This window comes from Sminthopsis crassicaudata, chromosome 5, assembly GCF_048593235.1.
Source record: "Sminthopsis crassicaudata isolate SCR6 chromosome 5, ASM4859323v1, whole genome shotgun sequence".
Lineage (NCBI taxonomy): Eukaryota > Metazoa > Chordata > Mammalia > Dasyuromorphia > Dasyuridae > Sminthopsis > Sminthopsis crassicaudata.
In genome coordinates this window covers 239442756-239458073 of record NC_133621.1, presented here as the reverse complement: position 1 = coordinate 239458073, position 15318 = coordinate 239442756, and the positions used below count along the sequence as shown (strand labels likewise).

The 15318-nt window shown below is 35.5% G+C and overlaps 1 protein-coding gene across 1 annotated transcript in view; it reads right to left on the bottom strand.

Moving 5' to 3' along the window:
* DENND5B (DENN domain containing 5B) overlaps positions 1-15318 on the bottom strand; it is a 242205-nt gene that overhangs the window by 84778 nt on the left and 142109 nt on the right. Inside the window, 1 exon segment of the mRNA XM_074270625.1 lies at positions 9319-9460. Within this exon segment, the coding sequence (XP_074126726.1) occupies positions 9319-9460 (142 nt within the window).

Genomic DNA, 15318 nt, shown 5'->3' with positions numbered 1-15318 from the left:
TTCTTGATGCTTTATCAAAGATTCCACTGCTTAGCAATACAAAAAACTTTTAAAAGGTTTGTTAGAATTGCAAGTTCTCTGAAAATGATTATTTCTACCAAGGTCTCCACCTGACTTCACCAAATTATTTAATACTTAGTAAAGTGAATAATGGTATCCTTGTAATAAATGTGTGGCTCAGAATGGTGAAGGGTCACCATTTAATAAAAAGCTGGAGAGATATCTAGGAGCAAAACAAAGTTCTCTCAAGAATCTGGTGTCTCTCCCATCAAGCATGCAGTTGAAGGGAGGCGGCACCTTTTGGGTCAGATTTTATATTTAAAATAGTCCCTTATGCAAACACTCCTCCTACCACTGACCATCATTCTCATTGCCTGAAAATCTTACATTCTAAAGGAGGGAACTACCCAAGAAATTGAACTTGGCCAATAAGTACACAGTTGCCATATTTGATTGAAGTAGAGATAAAATGATATCATGGGAGGATAGCAGGAAGAGGACTTAGGTATGCCCTTGAGTCATTGCTCAAGGACCTTCAGGCCTAGTCCAACTCTGAAGTAGATGAAGCCTTACTCAATTTTCACAACTGTCTTGAGAGATCTCACCTCATATAACAAATATAATCTATAGCTTTCTTGAAGTATCCAAGAAGAATTTTAATCTGATATTCCTGCACTAGTTTTGACTGTCTTGCAGGCACATTTGATAGATTATGCAAAATGGTTTGTAAGAGTAGAATTGTAAATTCATCCGGCCATTCTAGAGAGCAATTTGCACTATGCTCAAAAAGTTATCAAACTGTACATACCCTTTGATCCAGCAGTGTTACTACTGGGTTTGTATCCCAAAGAGATCTTAAAGAAGGGAAAGGAACCTGTACGTGCAAGAATGTTCGTGGCAGCCCTCTTTGTGGTGGCCAAAAACTGGAAACTGAGTGAATGTCCATCAATTGGAGAATGGCTGAATAAATTGTGGTATATGAATGTTTGGGAATATTATTATTCTGTAAGAAATGACCAACAGGATGATTTCAGAAAGGCCTGGAGAGAATTACTTGAACTGATGCTGAGTGAAATGAGCAGGACCAGGAGATTATTATGTACTTCAACAACAATACTGTATGATGATCAATTCTGATGGATGTGGCCCTCTTCAACAATGAAATAAACCAAATCAGTTCCATTTGTTCAATAATAAAGAGAACCAGCTACCCCCAGCAAAAGAACACTGGGAAATGAACCACTATATAGCATTCCCAATCCCTCTATTTTTGTCCGCCTGCGTTTTTTATTTCCTTCACAGGTGAATTGTATGTTATTTCTAAGTCCGATTCTTCTTGTGCAGCAAAATAACTGTATGGATATGTATCCATATATTGTATTTAACATATACTTTAACATACTTAACATGTATTGGACTATTTGTCATCTGGGGGAAGGAGTGGGAGGAAGGAAGGGAAAAATTGGAACAAAAAATTTTGCAATTGTCAATGCTGAAAAATTACCCATGCATATATCTTATAAATAAAAAGCTATAATAATAAAAAAAATACTTTTGCCCCATTAAAAAAATAGTTTGTAAGATATTTTTTGTTGTTTTTATATAGACTTTCTGAAGCCTCTGCTAGGTGAAACTTGCTACTGAGATGAAATCTCTTGAGACTGTAATATTGTTTTGAATTTGGATAGGATTGTCTGATAGATTATTAAATAATAACCCACCATTTGGAAGGAATGTCATAAGTTACTTGGAGAGATGCCTTCCTGAGCTATTACAGGTGATTGTCTTATCTGGGCAAGAGCTGGAAGGAAATCTTTGGCCTTTGCTTAAGATGGTGTGTGGAGTAAGGAATGGTGAAGAACTTACAGATTAAGCACATATTGATCAGAGACTGCTAGCTAACGTAAAATCAGGCCTTTAGGCCCCAGTCACGTGAAGGCCTAGGCTGCATTCCTTTGCCCAAATAGGGATTAACCTATACCTGGCCGAAGAAGCTATAAATCACATTGCCAGCTGCATTCCACTGATCAAATATGACCAATCACAACCTATGGAGGGCGGGATTTTGGAGGTTCTTTGTCTGAAATGTATAAAAGTCGTGAGCATCTTCAAGGGAGTGGCTCTCTCCTGCTTTGAATCTGGCTCACAGACCAGGATGGGGTCTGCTTCTCAAGATTCTAATAAATAATTCTGCTTTTCTATGAGTGATCTCTGAGTAGGCATTTTTGGATAGGATTTTCTATCCCTCACAATGGGATCCTTCTGATTCAGTTTCCCAGTTCGGTTTCTTTGTTTCCCACTTGATTATTACTGAGTCTATGAAGTAGAACTATTACTGCATGATTGCTTGTCAAAAGAGCTAAGGGTACTTTATCCTGTCATGGATATGCTCTCAGGCTGAGACCTTTGAAGGATCAGTTTTGACGCTATTATAATCATGTCCTGCTTCTTCCTCTTATAGCAAATTTCTGTAATCAGAGCAAGTGGTCAGTAGAAGACATGAGATATAATACAAGTATGTAGATGACATCCTGATCTGCAGCCCAGCCCTGGAGGCTTCTCTGGCTACTGCTATACAAACCCTTAACTTTCTTGCTTCCTGGGCAAGAGTTTCTTTGTCTAAAGGCTCACTTTGCCTATCAATCTATTAATCATTTGGGCCAGACCTCCATCTCCCTTTTGCTCACTATGGAGAGGAAGCAGAAAAGCTTTCTCTGATCAGGCCACAATAAGACTTGAAAGCTAAAGTGACTTCTCCCCCACTATAGCCCTATCTAAAGCTTTTTACTATTGTACAATGATGAAAGGGGAGGCAAGGTCCTTGATCCTGGATTCCTTGCATACTTCTCAAAGAAATTTGGTGAGCAATGGCTTCCACAGTCGTCCTAATTGAGGAAGCCCCTAAGCTCATCCTGGGACAATCATTGGTGATTCTAACTCCCCTCTTGGTTCGAAGCATTTTTGTCCCCATCAGAGCTTTAGAATTGGAGAAAGAAATGAGAGTGAATATTTATACTGACTTCAAATATGCCTTTCATGTTTTGCACGCTCATGGGGGCTATATGGAAAGAAAGGGGATTTTTGACAACCAAATCCCATTAAGTATGCAGGGGAACAATTACTGCAAGCTATCTGTGGACCTAGAGAGGTTTCTGCTATGTTTCGTAAAGGAAGGGGGATTTACTTCAGGCCAAGGGAAAACAGCCTTGCAGATTCAGCTGCCAGTGCTGCCTCTTTGCCCCAGACCATGGCACCTTTAATTCCCCAACTCCTGACTCCTGCATTCCCTCATGCCTCCCAGGCAAGTAAATTCTGAAAGGACTGTTAAAAAAAAGGTCTATCTCTTCAGTAAGCATAATATGCAATAGAAATAAACTGCAACCTTTCCCAGTAAGATCAGGAGTGAAACAAGGTTGCCCACTATCACCATTACTATTCAATATAGTACTAGAAATGCTAGCCTCGGCAATAAGAGCCGAGAAAGAGATTCAAGGAATTAGAGTAGGAAATGAGGAAATTAAACTATCACTTTTTGCAGATACATGATGGTATACTTAGAGAACCCCAAAGACTCTGCTAAAAAGCTACTAGAAATAATTCAAAATTTCAGCAAAGTGGCAGGATACAAAATAAATCCACATAAATCCTCGGCATTTTTATATATCACTAACAAAATGCAACAGCAAGAGATACAAAGAGAAATTCCATTCCAAACAAATGTTGAGAGTATAAAATATTTGGGAATCCATCTACCAAAGAAAAGTCAGGAATTATATGAGAAAAATTACAAAACACTTGCCACAAAAATAAAATCAGATTTAAATAATTGGAAAGACATTCAGTGCTCTTGGATAGGCCGAGCGAATATAATAAAGATGACAATACTCCCCAAACTAATCTATTTATTTAGTGCTATACCAATCAGACTCCCAAGAAACTATTTCAATGACCTAGAAAAAATAACAACAAAATTCATATGGAAGAATAAAAGGTCGAGAATTGCAAGGGAACTAATGAAAAAAAACTCAGAGGAAGGTGGTCTAAATGTACCTGATCTAAAGCTATATTATATAGCAGCAGTCACCAAAACCATTTGGTATTGGCTAAGAAATAGACCTAGACCGGTAGATCAGTGGAACAGATTAGATACAAAGGACAAAAAAGGGTACATCTATAGCAATCTAATCTTTGACAAACCCAAAGATTCCAACATTAGGGATAAAAATTCATTATTCGGAAAAAACTGTTGGGAAAACTGGAAATTAGTATGGCAGAAATTAGATATGGATCCACACTTAACACCATATACCAAGATAAGATCAAAATGGGTCCATGATTTAGGCATAAAGAGGGAGATAATAAATAGATTAGAGGAACAGAGGATAATCTACCTCTCAGACTTGTGGAGGAGGAAGGAATTTATGACCAGAGGAGAACTAGAGATCATTATTGATCACAAAATAGAAGATTTTGATTACATCAAACTAAAAAGTTTCTGTACAAATAATACTAATGCAAACAAGATTAGAAGGGAAGTAACAAATTGGGAAAATATTTTTAAAAACAAAGGTTCTGACAAAGGTCTCATTTCCAAAATATATAGAGAACTGACCCTAATTTATAAGAAACCGAACCATTCTCCAATTGATAAATGGTCAAAGGATATGAACAGACAATTCTCAGAGGAAGAAATTGAAACTATATCCACTCACATGAAAGAGTGTTCCAAATCACTACTGATCAGAGAAATGCAAATTAAGACCACTCTGAGATACCACTACACACCTGTTAGATTGGCTAAGATGACAGGAACAAATAATGATAAATGTTGGAGGGGATGTGGGGAAATTGGGACACTGATACATTGTTGGTGGAGTTGTGAAAGAATCCAGCCATTCTGGAGAGCAATCTGGAATTATGCCCAAAAAGTTATCAAACTGTGCATACCCTTTGACCCAGCAGTGCTACTACTGGGCTTATATCCCAAAGAAATACTAAAGAGCGGAAAGAGACATATATGTGCCAAAATGTTTGTGGCAGCTCTTTTTGTTGTAGCTAGAAACTGGAAGATGAATGGATGTCCATCAGTTGGAGAATGGTTGGGTAAATTGTGGTATATGAAGGTTATGGAATATTATTGCTCTGTAAGAAATGACCAGCAGGAGGAATACAGAGAGGCCTGGAGAGACTTAAATCAACTGATGCTGAGTGAAATGAGCAGAACCAGAAGATCACTATACACTTCAACAACAATACTGTATGAGGATGTATTCTGATGGAAGTGGAAATCTTCAACATAAAGAAGAGCCAACTCACTTCCAGTTGATCAATGATGGACAGAGGTAGCTACACCCAGAGAAGAAACACTGGGAAGTGAATGTAAATTGTTAGTACTAATATCTGTCTGCCCAGGTTGCATGTACCTTCAGATTCTAATGTTTATTGTGCAACAAGAAAATGATATTCACACACATGTATTGTACCTAGACTATATTGTAACACATGTAAAATGTATGGGATTGCCTGTCATCGGGGGGAGGGAATAGAGGGAGAGGGGGATAATTTGGAAAAATGAATACAAGGGATAATATTATAAAAAAATATATATATAATAAAAAAAAAAAAAAAAAAAAGGTCTATCTGGAGGATTTTACACATATGCTCTCTGGCAGGGCCTTGAAACTGCTTTTGGTTTTTGTTAACAGCTGTACTAATTGGGTAAAAGTCTTTCCTAGTAAGACTGAAAAGGCTCTCAGCAGGGATTTTCAAACTACAGCCCTGACGGCTGAGGAAGTTTATGCAGCCCGCCTGGAGCTGAGGGGCAGAGACAGAGTGAGCTTTTGTTTTTACTATAGTCCGGCCCTCCAACAGTCTGAGGGACAGTGATCTGGCCCCCTATTTAAAAAGTTTAAGGACCACTGCTCTAGAGTTTTTGCTAAAGGAGATCATTCTCATTTTAAGTCCAAATGTTCTATTCATTGCTCCATTTCCTTTGAGGAAACAAAAGCAGGAATTTAGAGAATATGTTCTTTGGTATTTATTCTAGGAAAAGTTGTCTGAATGGGAGAAATTGATGATAGTCTCATCTTCCCCATCCCCCACTCCCAGGTCTTCTTCTGGGTGGGGTTCCTGGTTACTGTCTCTAGTAACCCCCACACTAATGCCACTTTTGTTTATTCTTTTTCTTTTGCTCATATTTAGTCCCTGCATTTTTAATCTACTTGTGAGAGTTATTTCTTCCAGACTCCAAGCCATGAAATTCCAACTACTTGGTCAACCTAAAATCCTGATACCTGATTCTGACATTCAGTAAGCACTTCCTTGCCAGATGCTGCTGACTGCCATCTACAAGGCACTTGTCTCTCCCCCTTAGTCTGGACCCAACTAGGCAGGGCCAGCTCTACATCACTTATCATACTGAAGCAATTCTAGAAGATGAGATCTTTGTCACTTTGTCCCAAATAAATCTGGGTCTGCACTGCTTGAAGTGGAAGGATGGAATAATGGCCTTGGGGCCATCCGGCCTCGACAATGCTATAGTTCTGTGGATAACTAGATGCCAGATGCCAATCTATTGTTCTGTGATGACAGAGTTTCCAAGACAGATAGTGGGAGGTGGTGGAAGTGATGTGGCAGATTCCTGCTCATTGCTTTAAAAAGCATTATCTTATCACCCACTTGCTTATTCACTTAATCACTAGAATAGTTCAAGATTTCTTAGCTAAAAAGGTTCCTGAAAGCTTCCACTGATGTACAGGTGTTGGTTCTAAATGGTAGAGAATGGGTCACAGTTAATACTGAAAAGAGGGAAGAGTCTGAAGACCTAGATAATAAGGATGTCCTAGTGGAAGCAATGTATCAGGACTGGTGTGAGAAATCTTCAAATTATGAAATAAAGAAGAGGGACTGAATGGGTCCAGGTGAAGATTTCTCAAGAAGTCTATGAGATGGAGTAGATTAGAACTGGGCCTAAGTTTCAGTAAGTTAAATGACCCACAGGAAGTAGGCAGCATTTCTGACCACTGGTCAATGTTACTTCCTTTTCAGCCCATCCAATGAACTCAAATCTTCTACTATTTAATCAATTCATCATTTTCAGGTTGGGAGCACACATCATGGTGGAAGATTGGAACTGAGAAGCTGCTCAGCTGGTGTTCTTGGATATCTCCTTGAAAGGACTGAATAAGGGGGGCAGCTAGGTGGCACAGTGGATAGAGCACCAGCCCTGAATTCAGGAGGACCCGAGTTCAAATCTGCTCTCAGATACTTAATACTTCCTAGCTGTGTGATCCTGGGGAAGTCACTTAACCCCAGCCTCAGAAAAAAAAAAAAAAAAAGAAAGAAAGGACTGAACAAATGCTTCCTGTATGTATCTGAAAATACCTCTGAGTAGTTATTTTGGGTGAGAGGATCTAACATCCCATCCCATATACCACTATGGAGTTGTGGAATAAGGAAGGAAAGGGAGAATGAGATCTCTGCAGCCTGAGCCAGGGGACTTGCTACCTGCAGTTCCTCCCAGTCTCCTACAGCATGGGCCCACGAATAGATGGGGTCACTGCTGGGCCGGAAGGGAGGAAAACAGACTTTAAACCCCGACTTCCAAAGATAGGACTTTTAAAGTCCTATCTTCACAGAAGTCTCTTCTCTCCCCACTTTTAAAACTCTTCTCACAACCTGGGCCCAATATATATTTCCAGCCTCATTACTCAGTACTCACCTTGATCTCAACTGCATTGCCAAGAAGGTATTCAATCTTTTTTGTGCTGGTGGTCAGTCCTCTATTCCTTGAATATACTCCTTCCTCAATTCCCCTTCACAGAATCTCTCATCTTTCAACAGGCAGTTCAGATACCACCCATTATATGAAGCCTTTCTCAATATAATATCCTCAACTACTAATGTTCTTCCTAAGTACTGTGAGAAGTAAGATGTTAAGGGACAGGTCAATTCTCTGAGAGCCTCCACAGCTATGGATCATAACATCTGAAGAAATTGCAGCCTTTGTTGACAAAAGTGTTGCAGACTGGGAATGGGATAAATTGGAGGCAGAGAGAAGAGGAGAGAGGTAGCCAAGCCAAGCCAAGCGGATGGATAGCCCAGAGAGGTAAGGAGTTTGGTAGAGAACATGTGGGTCTTCAGACCAGGTGTTCATTAGGGAACTAACAAGTCAGGGCAGCGAGCTGGGTAGAGTTGACACTGCAAAGGTCAGTGGTCAAAGGTACTCTGTTGGGCTTTGGACAGACTAGTAATTGTAACTGCATGTTACAAATGTCCTCTCAGTCAGAGAACAGGTCTAAGTTCTATCATGATTCTCACTCATGGCTATCTTAAGTCACTTAACTTAGCTTCAATAAAATGCTAAGTTATTTATTGTGCAGATAGGGGAATCAGGTCATGGAGGTGACACTGACTTGCATAAATTAATAGTGGAGCCAAAACTAGAACTCAGTTACTCTTGACTCTCAGTCCACCACACTCTGTACATTGAGTTTACCACACTCTGAAAATGTACTTTTTGGGACTAATAGTGTCCTTTGGTTTTTTTTCTTGGTAACCAGCTTATTAAAAACACCTATCTTTCAGACATTTGTAGTAATCTAAAAAACAAATAAATCCATATATAAAAAGACAATAGCCTTGAATTCTAATCTTAACTTTTATGTCTGTCTGAATGACATCATCTTATAAAAAATAAGGATGCTTCAAGAGTTCCTTTATCTTATTCTATCTTTGGTTCTGTAAACTGATAAATTTACTGATATATTTAACTAATAAGCAATATTTAACAGTCAATCAAAGCAATGAATGACCATTATCCCAAATCATGTAAATTTTTGTTATTGTTGTTACTGAGGCAATTGGGGTTAAGTGACTTGCCCAGGATCACACAACTAAGAAGTATTACGTGTCTGGGATTTGAACTCAGGTCCTCCTGACTTCAAGACTGGCACTCTATCTACTGAGCCATCTAACTGCCCCAATAATGTAATTTTTAAAAAGAGGAACATTATAATAATGAGTTTTTTCTACAACAGAAAAAGAAATGAAGCTATACGCAGATTAAATCCAATATTATCTTCCAAATTTACATTTAATGTAAAAGATGAAGATTTAACTTAATCTTTTAAATTAAAAGATTTAGTAATCTTAAAATTATTAAGATAATTTTACATTATCTTAATGTAAAAGATAATGTAAAAGACTATCACTTTTCACAGGTGTAACCAACATAGTTTAATTGCCATGCCTGAAATTGATATCCTCATGCTCTTCACTTATTACTTAATCCAATTTTTTACTTCAGTAAGTACTTACTTATTGTTGGTTGTCAGGACATCAGCTTGCAATTTTGGAAAGAACCCTTGTTCATATTTGCCTTGACCAATCTTCATGTCTAGTAAATGGGGGTGGATGGCAGAATGATCCATCTTCATTAGTCGCTGCTCAATGGATTGGGCTGCAAATGAAATATGTAAGCTATTTTTATTGCACTATTGCAGGTCCAATCATATCACACACCACTCAAGAACAGATATAAAATCCTCTGTTTGGATTCAAAGATATTTTAGAAGGCAAAAGAGCTTGGATTACAATAAAGAATCAATTACCAGCAAAACTGAGCATAAACTTTCAGGTGGAAAAGATGACACCAAATAGAATAGGGTACTTTAAAACTTTCCTGCTGAAAAGACCAGAGCTAAATAGAAAATCTGATCTTCAAACACAAGATAAATACAAATACAAGCTACAAAAAGGTAAACAGAAAAGAAAAATCATATTATTCCATAAGGTTAAACTGTTACATCCCTAAAGAGGAAAATGATATTTATAAGTCTAAAGAACTATATATTTATTAGGGAAGTTAGAAGGGGGATATGTAGACAGTGGATGTGGTATGAAGTAGCTTTGAAGTGATGATATAAAAAAATGTAGGAGAAAAAAAAAAAAAAAGAATTGTACCAAAGTAAAGGCTGGAGCAGAATAGATTATGCTTCAATGGAAGTTAAAAAAAAAAAAAAAAGCAGAAGCAGCCATCCTGATCTCAGACAAAGGAAAAGCAAAAATACATCTAATTATTGCCAAAGCAGTATTTAGGGGAAATTTTATATCTAAATGCTTACATAAATAAAGCAAAGAAAGAAGAAATCAATGAACTGGGCATGCAACTAAAAAAGTTAGAAAAAAAAACAAATTTTTAGAAACCCAATTAAATACCAAATCAGAATTTCTGAAAATCAAAGGAGAGATTAATAAAATTAAAAGAAAACTATTGAATATAATAAATAAAATTAAGACCTGGTTTTATATAAAAAACCCAATAAAATAGATAAGCCTTTGGTTAATTTGATATAAAAAAAAAAGCCAAATTACTACTATCAAAAATGAAAAGGGTAAATTCACTATCAAATGAAGTTAAAAATGAAGCAACAAATAAGAGATATTTTGCCCAACTATATATGCCAATAAATCTGGCAATCTAAGTGAAATGGATGAATATTTACAAAAATATAAATCGCCCACATTAACAGAGAGGAAATGAAAAAACCCTATTTTAGAAAAAGAAACTGATTTATCTATCAATAAATTCCCTAAAAACAAAAAAAAAATGTAGGACCAGATGGATTTATCTACAAGTGAATTTGCCCAAACATTTAAGGAACAATTAATTACAGTACCATACAAATTATTTGAACAAATAGGTGAAAAAGTAGTTCTAGTAAATTCTTTTTATGACAAATATGTTGCTGATACCTAAACCAGCAAAAGCCACAACAGAGAAAGAAAATTATAGATCAATTAATGAATATTAATGCACAACTTTTGAATAAAATATTATTAGCAAAGTGATTACAACAATTTATCATAAAGATAAAATACTATGACCAGGTAGGATTTATACCAGGAACACACGGTTGGTTCAATATTAGAAGAACTATCAGTATAGTGAGCCGTATCAATAACAAAATCAAAAAAAGTTATACAATTATCTCAATAAATGCAGAAAAAGTCTTATGCATTTTATTTAAATTCTTAAATTCTTAATTAAAAATATTACAGAGCATAGGAATAATTTTTTAGCAGTAGGATTTTTTTTTTAAATGATAAGCAGTATCTATCTATCATGAAATAGGAATAAGATAGAAACTTTCCCAATTAGATCAGGGGTGAAATAAGCATAGTCATTGTCACCTTTATTATTTAATATTTTACTAGAAAAGTTAGATTTATTCTTCACTTAAGAAGAAAAAGAAATTATTAGAATATACCACAAAGAAACAAAATTATCACTCTTTGAAGATGATATGGTGGCATACTTTTAGGATCAGCCAAAAAATTACTTGAAACAATAACTTCAGCAAAATTGCAGGATACAAAATAAACTACAGCAGTGAGTTACAAAGAGAAACTCCATTTAAAATAACTGTAGATAAAATAAAATACTTGAGAGTCTATCTGCCAAAACAAGTAAGTTTAAGTATAAAAATAAGAACACGATTACTAAACACTTTTCACACAAATAAAGACAGATCTAAACAATTCAAAAAATATCAATTGCTCATGGGTACGATGAGCTAATAAAATAAAAATAACAATATTCATTTACTTATTCAGTCTATAAAAAGTACCACAAAGTTATTTTATGGAGCTAGAAAAAAATAATAACAAAATTAATTTGGAAGAACAAAAAGTCAATACCAAGGGAATAAATGAAAAAAATGCACAGGAAAGTGGCCTAACTCTGTGGAGACTAATAGCAGACAATCTCCAGACAAACCCCAAAGGAGAATATACCCTGGTTCCCATCACACAAGACTCTCCTAGAAGAAATTAGAAAAGATCTTAAAAGAGAGCTAGAAGAAAAATGGGGAAAGGAAAGAGAAGCTCTGCAAGAGAGTATGGAAAAGGTATATAACTCATTAAAAGAAAGATTTGATAAAGTGGAAAAAGAAAACAATTTCCTGAAATATGAAATGGAAAAGGTAAAGAACTCCCAGAGAAACAGAATTTGTGAATTGGAAAAGATAAAGAACTCCCAAGAAAGTAGGATTTGTGAATTGGAAAAAGAAAATAACTCATTAAAAAAAAATTAGTGAAATGGAAAAAAATTCCACAGAGCAAAACACCTCATTTAAAAACTCAGTTGGACATATACAAAAAGAAATTTTAAAAGTTAATGAAGAAAGTAACTCATTAAAAATTAGAATTGAACAAATAGAAATGAACGATTCGTTGAGACATCAAGAATCAATCAAGCAAAACCCAAAACATGAAAATTAGGAAAAAAAAAAAAAAAGTTAAATATCTACTTGGAAAAACAACAGACCTGGAAAATAAATCTAGGAGAAATAAGCTGAGGATTATTGGACTTCCTGAAAATTATGATAAAAAAAGAGCCTAGGCACTATTTTACAGGAAATCATCAAAGAGAACTGCCCAGATGTAATAGAATCAGAAGGTAAAATAGACATTGAAAGATTTCATCAAACACCTTCTGAAAGAGACCCCAAAATAAAAACTCCAAGGAATATTGTGGCTAAATTTCAGAACTACTGATGAAGGAAACACTATTACAAGCAGCCAGAAAAAACAATTCAAATATTGAGAAGCCACAATAAGGATCACTCAGGATCTAGCAGCTTCCACATTAAAGGATCGAAGGGCCTGGAATATGATATTCCATAAGGCAAAAGAATTTGGAATGTAGCCAAGAATAAACTATCCAGCTAAGCTGAGCATTTTCTTCCAGGGAAGAAGATAGACATTCAATGAAACAGGTGAATTCCATTTATTCTTAATGAAAAAACCAGAGCTAAACAAAAAATTTGACCTCCAAATACAGGACTCAAGAGTAGCATAAAAGATAAAAAGAACTCTTGAGAACTATATTTCTGTTACAAGCATACATAAAGAGCATGTGTATAATTTGATTTTACTGTTATAATATAAAAGAAGGGGGAAATAGAAGTGGAAAGGGGATTGTATCAGAAAAAGGGAAAAGAAGAGATAAAAAGAGGGAAATTATATCCCACAAAGAGGTAAAGGAAACCTATCATATCTGAGGGAATTAAGGGAGGGGGAAGAACACTGTGCAATTCTTATTCTCATCAGATTTGACTCAAAGAGAAAATAATAGACATATTTGGTTTATAGAGAAACTACTCTCACCTCATTAAAAAGTGGGAGAGGAAAAGGGAAATGGAAAAGAGTAGTCTAAATAGAAGGGAATACAGAAAAAATAAGGGAAAGGTATAAGAAAGGAAAAGGAATGCAAAGAGGGTGGGAGGGATCCTAAAGAGGGAAAGCTGTGTGAGGCAAGTGGTGCCCATAAGTTTAATACTGGGGATGGGGTGGTAAGGGAGGAAAGAAAAAGAAAAGTATAATCTAGGGATAATAAGATAGCAGGAAATACAGAATTAGTAGGGTTTATATATATATATATATATATATATATATATATATATATATATATATATATATATATATATATATAATAGTTTTTATTTACCAGATATATGCATGGGTAATTTTACAATATTGACAATTGCCAAACCTTTTGTTCTAATTTTTCCTCTCCTTCCCCTCCCCACCCAGATGGCAGGTTGACCAATACATGTTAAATATGTTAAAGTATAAATTAAATACAATATATGTATACATGTCCAAACAGTTGTTTTGCTGTACAAAAACAATCAGACTTTGAAATAGTGTACAATTAGCCTGTGAAGGAAATTCAAAATGCAGGCGGAAAAAATAGAGGAATTGGGAATTCTATGTAGTGGTTCATAGTCATCTCCCAGAGTTCTTTTGCTAGGTATAGTTGGTTCAGTTCATTGCTGCTCTATTGGAACTGATTTGGCTCATCTCATTGTTGAAAATGGCCATATCCATCAGAATTGATCATGATATAGCATTATTGTTGAAGTATACAACAATCTTCTGGTCCTACTCATTTCACTCAGCATCAGTTCATATAAGTCTCTCCAGGCCTTCCTGAAATCATACTGTTGGTCATTTCTTACAGAACAATATTCCATAATATTCATATACCGCAATTTATTCAGCCATTCTCCAATTAATGGGCATCCACGTACTTTCCAGTTTCTGGCCACTACAAAGAGGGCTGCCACAAACAGAATTAGTAGTTTTAATCGTAAATGTGAATGGGATGAACTCTCCCATGAAGTGGAGGCAGATAGCAGACTGGATCAAAAGCCAGAATCCTACAATATGTTGTTTGCAGGAAACACATTTAAAGCAGGGTGATACATACAGAGTAAAGGTAAAAGGTTGGAGCAGAATCTATTATGCTTCAGGTGAAGTAAAAAAAGCAGGGGTAGCCATCCTTATCTCAGATCAAACAAAAGCAAAAATTGATCTAATTAAAAGAGATAAGAAAAGAAACTATATCTTGCTAAAGGGTAGCATAGACAATGAAGCAATATCTATACTAAACATATATGCACCAAGTGGCATAGTATCTAAATTCCTAAAGGAGAAGTTAAGAGAGTTGCAAGAAGAAATAGACAACAAACTATAATAGTGGGAGATCTCAACCTTGCACTCTCAGAATTAGATAAACCACAAAACAAATAAGAAAGAAATTAAAGAGGTAAATAAAATATTAGAAAAATTAAGTATGATAGATCTTTGGAGAAAACTGAATGGTGACAGAAAGGAGTACACTTTGTTCTCAGCAGTTCATGGAACCTCTACAAAAACTGACCATATATTAGGACATAAAAACCTCAAATTCAAATGCAAAAAGGTAGAAATAGTAAATGCATCCTTTTCAGATCACGAAGCAATGGAAATTACATTCAATAAAAAGCCAGGGGTAAATAGACCAAAAAGTAATTAGAAACTAAAAAATCTCATACTAAAGAATAAAAGGGTGAAACAGCAAATCATAGACTCAATTAGTAATTTCACCCAAGAGAATGACAACAATGAGACAAGATAACAAAATTTGTGGGATGCAGCAAAAGCAGTAATAAGGGGAAATTTTATATCTCTAGAGGATTACTTGAATAAAATAGACAAAAGAGAAGATCAATTGGGCTTGCAACTTAAAAAGCTAGAAAAAAGGCAAATAAAAAACCCCCAATCAAATATTAAACTTGAAACTCTAAAATTAAAAGGAGAAATTAATAAAATTGAAAGTAAAAAAAAAAAAAACTATTGAATTAATAAATAAAACTAAGAGTTGGTTTTTTGAAAAACAAACAAACAAACAAACAAAATAGATAAACCTTTGGTAAATTTGATTAGAAAAAGGAAAGAGGAAAATCAAATTGTTAGTCTTAAAAATGAAAA